Source organism: Adiantum capillus-veneris, chromosome 25 (genome assembly GCF_014529385.1).
Source record: "Adiantum capillus-veneris isolate H3 chromosome 25, ASM1452938v2, whole genome shotgun sequence".
Lineage (NCBI taxonomy): Eukaryota > Viridiplantae > Streptophyta > Polypodiopsida > Polypodiales > Pteridaceae > Adiantum > Adiantum capillus-veneris.
In genome coordinates, this window is record NC_140955.1 from 63,178,918 (window position 1) to 63,184,835 (window position 5,918).

General features: G+C 38.1%; 1 protein-coding gene across 1 annotated transcript; it reads right to left on the reverse strand.

Moving 5' to 3' along the window:
• Positions 1-4,883: 4,883 nt before the first annotated feature.
• On the reverse strand, positions 4,884-5,454 carry LOC147424990 (uncharacterized). Its single transcript, XM_086499650.1, is given in 2 exon segments — positions 4,884-5,172; positions 5,273-5,454. Coding segments are annotated over 2 exon segments (471 nt in total).
• Positions 5,455-5,918: the final 464 nt, after the last annotated feature.

Here is a 5,918-nt window from a genome sequence, read left to right on the forward strand (position 1 = left end):
GGGAGAAATATTCAAGGAAGATACTAGGGAGAGGGGGGAAAAGATAAAGTATCATGTAGCTCTATTAACACTAGGTTGGTAATGGGACACTTTTATGTCCTGTTAAGTGACCATTTTCCTTGAATTATGTCAAGAGTTTCAAAATGGATTTTGAGGTGCTATCTATCTATAAAGTTGTCTCATCAGCTGAAAAAAACTTGATATTTTTTTGGAATATCAATTCCATATTTAACATTGTCCTTGCAAAACATTTTACAACCTAAACTGTGTGAAAAAACGGGTCATGTTTTTGGCTTTTTTTCAACTTTTTGCAACTATACCACTCTAGAATTCATGTTTGTGAGGTCTATAATGCTAGAGAACTATCTTTAGTAGTCCTCAACATGTCTTGATGCTTATAGGGAGAAATAAATATTAAAGTTGTAAGTTATGACCAAATTACAAAAATTGCCAACTCGTGTTTTTTAGCCAATTTTAGCTCTTCTATGATTTTTTGGTGGATTTCATGATATCCAAATGCATTTTTTATTTTCTATGTCGCATATTGTAACATAAAGCTAACATTCCTTGAGTTTTGGGGCACCTAATACCCTATTTTGCATAGTACACAATGATGGTTGATTTTTTCAATTATAGAAGAAAATGAAACATTCTAGTATATCAAGTATAGCTTTTTCAATATTGTTAGTTTCTTGTGACAACTACATGCATTTTGTAGGTAGTAACCATATCTAGTCATAAGGATCAAATTTGGCTAGATATTGAATAGTTTCTATGGGATTCTACAACTCATAATGTTGAACCCAGTTTTTTTATGTTTGCTGTATTTAACACTTCATCTTTGTCCCCAAGATTCCCGTTGGTAAGAGATGTATTATTCTTTTGACATGCTCCATGGCTTTTTATAAACATAAAGGACAATAGGGAACTAAGAACACATGTATATATTATTTGTATTGAGCGTGGATATAGAAACTTTGATGATATGTTTGTAGAATGGCAAAAATTCAACTTTTTTGTACCTATTTATTTTGGCAAAACAAAAAATAGTGAGTGAGAAGCAATCGTATGTTCTGATCACCAACCCATTGAAGTTAACTAGGGAATTTATCTCAAGTCCTACAAAAATCCCTAATCTTATTTTTATGCAACAAAACGTAAGAAATGACTGTTTTGATGAAAATGCAATGGTCCATCAACTTTGGAGGCTTGGTGTGACCAAAAGATGAGAAATTTTACAAGTGTCTTATTTTTTCCATGTGTAGTAGACCTTGAACTATAACCTCATGAAAGGATTTTACAAAATGAGTGGATCTACTATGGTTTTGGAGGTTTTTTTCAAAACCCTGAAAGGACACTTTTATGTCCTGTTAGGTTACCAACCTAGTGTTAAAGGAAAAAAAGGGGGGAGAGAAAGAGTAGAAGAACACAACCCTCTACTATATATATATCTATATATATCTATCTATCTATATATATATATATATATATATATATATGTATGTATATATATGTATATGATATATATTGTTAAAGGGATAGGAGTTAGCACCCCCATTTGTTTTTTGTTTTTTTCCATTCTCACAATTGCGAGTAGAGATGTTATATTAACTCACCAAAGAATTCACAATGAGCTCAAGCACTACGTGTGCCTTGAGGGAACCATAAATCTCATCTAGCTCCATCTTTACTCCATTGTTACAAAAGTGCATGAATGACACGTCAATTTTTATCTATAGATTAAAGCAAAACATATTGTAAAATAGTTAGTGTATCAACATTGCAACATATGGCATAAAAGTCTCATCGAACATTTGTCATTCAATTCCATCATTCATTCTTGGTATTAATTGAGTTTGATAAGCAAGTCACATCTTGAGTGACAACAAGCGCTATGCATTGCCTAACAAGTACCGTTTCCATGGCAATTACCCAAGAAATAATTGTGTCCAACGTGACAATCTTTGATGTAGACCCTTTTACCATTGTTTGCTTCTTGTATTTGCTTTACCTTAGAAGGTAGGTGTTAGTACATGGCATCCACATCATTTTCCCCTAAGTACTTCATGATAATTGCTTCTTTGTGCTCCGTTCTAAGGACATCAAATCAACACTAATCTCGCTTTAGACGACACACTAGTAAAGACCTAAACATGTAGCAAATTTTCTATATCCTAAAGAAACAACCAAATAAATATATAGACAAAGTAGAAATACTAACAAGGCGAAGAATTCACGATGGCCTCAAGAAAGAAATCTTTTTTTATGTAATAACTGGAGTGATTATTAGAACATATTTGACATATTAATGGATTGGGTGTTTGAAAGAAATGTGTCTCAGCTTAATATCGTGTCGTTTTACATTTCAAAAATGAAGATTGGAAGTAAGGGAAAAAGGAGAAATCTTATCCCAAAATAGAGAAAAATAGTGTAAAAACCTGAAAAATAAATCTAACTCTCTAATATTTCCTCTTGGTAAATTCAAGAAAAGGAATTTTCTATGTTTAAAAAAATGTTTTTTTAAACATTGTAATGGAGAGAGAGAGAGAGAGAGAGAGAGAGAGAGAGAGAGATATGCATGTGCATGCGTACACGCGCACACACACACACACACACATACACACTCACTTTCATATTGAAAATGTTCAAATGAGTATAGTAAGGCTTGAAATGACTTGAAATGTCAACAATCAAAGTTAATGTGGAAGTGACCATTGGGGATGGTGAGAGGTGCAAAGAGGAATTTCACTTTTTCTTTACCACTCACCTATGGCCTTTTTGATTAAAAACAAGATTAAATCACACACCCTTATAAACTATTTTAGAAAATATATCTTCCATACTTGAGAATCTTTAAGTTTTTGTTGTTTCACTTTTTGGCCTTCTAAAGACATGAGTACCCATATGGTGGTAGTCATTCAATTTTAATTATTGGACATGTGTCCCTTAAAGGGGCCTTAAAAGTTTTGAAGAGAAAGGCATCATCTATCTATACTTATATGAAGCACCTTAAAATTTTTGAGCTCAATGAGAGCACCCACGTGTCGTGCTCTCCTATTTCTTCTCCAAGAAAAGCCCATGCCATCAATGCCCTCCCAGGACCTCGAAGACTCTTGCGATGACCTCGACCTGGGTCTAGATGCTCTCTCTCTCTCTCTCTCTCTCGCTCGATACTGTCAGCGGCCACTCTGCGAGTCTCTCTCTCTCTCTCTCTCTCTCTCTCTCTCTCTCTCTCTCTCTCTCTCTCTCTGTAATATTGTCAGTGAGGAACAGTCTACAGGTCGACAATGTTGATAGTGGCCTGTGCAGAACGCCACAACTGCGCTTGTGAGAGACTGGAGAGAGATAATGATGACTAGGCTGCGTCTACGTGTATGAGAGAATGGTACTCTGGGGGAGAGAGATAATAAGACCAATTTAGAAATAATGGGAAAAATTCAAGTCCCATTTTTTGAAATGGTTCATCTAATTAGAGGTATTTTGGCAATATACAAGAGCAACCCATGCTATAGGATCCTCTAGTTAGTGTAATGATAAATCCTCTTTATATGCATACACAAAATCTTTTAGTACATTTTCGAATCATTTTGCTAATATTGTTCATTGCTACATGAAAAAATAAACTCCAATTCAGTCAAAACTTGACATGCTAAAGTTTGAGTCGAAACTTGACATGCTAAAGTTTGACTACTCAGAAGTAAGGGGTCTTTTGGAAGAACAAAGGATATCATTCTCCTGTTTTAGAGGTAAGAATATAGAAAATGCTAGTTCTTGACTTTTAGTAGTTTGCAAAAGAGTTGCATTTTCTTGCAAAATGGTATGAATTTTGAGCCTTAATAGAAAGCTATTATTTAAAGTATCATCTAAATCTCTAAGAGGAAGCCTCCCCCTCATTCAATTATGTGATGGCCATGAGGCAAGCTTCCCTCCCATTTACATACATAATGAGCATGAGGCTCGAACTTAAGTTCGAGCCTCCATGCTTTTTGATAGGCACAAATCCCCCTCATTTACATATATAATGAGCATGAACACACATGGAGGCTCCATGATTTCCCCTCGTTTACATACATACTTATGTTCGAGCCTACATGCTTGCTAATAGGTATAGATCCCACAAGCCTCCATGATTCCCCCTCATTTACATACACATTGAGCATGAAAAAGCATGGAGGCTCGAACTTAAGTTCGAGCCTCCATGCTTGCTAATAGGTACCAATCCCATACTTGCTTGGTTCAAGTTAAGATATTATAAGCTTGGCAACCACCCTCATAGAGTGGTGCCAGCTATAAACACCTTAGCAAAAGGTAGAGATATTCTCATTTTTTCTATGTGGAGGTGCTCTTATCTAGATGCTTCCTTCTTGACCCAAATACCTATTTTTGGTAATCCGCATAGCTAGAAACACTTAGTGCAAGGAAAAATGACTTGCTACACACTAGAATAGACCAAATTATCACAACTTGACCTGCCCCGCACTTGACCAAGCTGTCACAAATCAAAGGAGCTTCTACACAAGACGTATCACAAGGCTTATTTAAATCTCCTTTCTCAAAAGTCCAAAAAGAATTGGGTTTAGCAATACAGTAGGGCCTCAGTTTTGATGATGGTTACATGCGATGAGTGATAACAAGTTACATTTTACAAGCTGGTGGTGGTGGTAATGAAGAGATAGGGAGGATTGTAGCTAGCTTAAGTTTGGATCAAGGCCCATAAAGTGGAACTACATAATGTGGAGGCGAGGGGGAAGGTCTAGGAGAGCGCAGGTAGCCCATGCCTCACACATCCATCTTGAGGCCATGGCTTTGCTTGCTCGACTAATCTGAGTCGACTCATCTCATGTGGTGCGTTTGCGATGGGAAATAACCCTTGTGGAAGTGGGCTAATGATCTTGAAGCAGCGTCAAGTAAAGAGATGACGACTCCCTCATCAACGAAGGTGGAAGCAATTTGATGATCTGAAAGTAGCATCAGGTGGAAGCAAGCTATTGATCTAGAACAACATTAGGTGAAAAGATTGCTAATGATCTCGAAGCAGTGTCAGGTAAAGAGATGATGGCGCCCTCATCACATACAAGTTCGGGAGAACTGAGGGAAAGCTTGGAGACCACCTTGATCTTCTGTCTATCTTTGATAGCAGCGGCGATGTCAGACACAATTTCTGCTTCAGAGCTGGGATAGGCCACTTGAGCCGCTCAAAATCTGCCGATGCCTCTTATGTGCCGCGCCGTGCTCGTCTGGTGGCGTGAAGCATGTTTAGGGGAGATGCTGCAGGACGAGACGCTGGGCAGGTGCGCCCTGGAGGCGAGTAGGTTCATGGAAGCGATTTGATGACCTGAAAGTAGCATCAGGTGGAAGCAAGATGTTGATCTTGAGCAGCATCAGGTGAAAAGCTGGTGGCACCCTACTCAATGCAGGTACCATCCTCAAAATCGATGAGGAATTGCTGCTCATCCTCTGGATGACGTCGTCCTACTGTTCTTGCAAGCTCACAACCTAGGTGACCTCACCTCAGCCTCCCAAGGGCTCACACATTGTGCGATTTCATGTGAGCACCTGCAACAGCCCCTCCACGGAGGCACATTGCTCCCCTTGTGGCTTGAGCTTGTCAGACGCTCGTCTCATCAGGATCTTTTGACGATTTTCAGCTTGAAGCCACTCAAAATTCAAATTAAAGTGCAACGTGAAGGCAGCTCAATCAACCTTCCCTTTTAATTTTGTCATTATTCATTTCAAAGTTTGAGTTTTGTCACATGACTTGTTTGTTTGTAGCACGATGCCACCACCACAACTCACAATGTTTTAAAATTTTGTTGAGTCACATTAGAGAAGTGGTGCTCCTCTACATTTTAGAGCCTTGTGCCTCGCCCTCAAGTTTGAGACTTGAGCATTGGAAAAGAGCCTCAAACCACAACCCA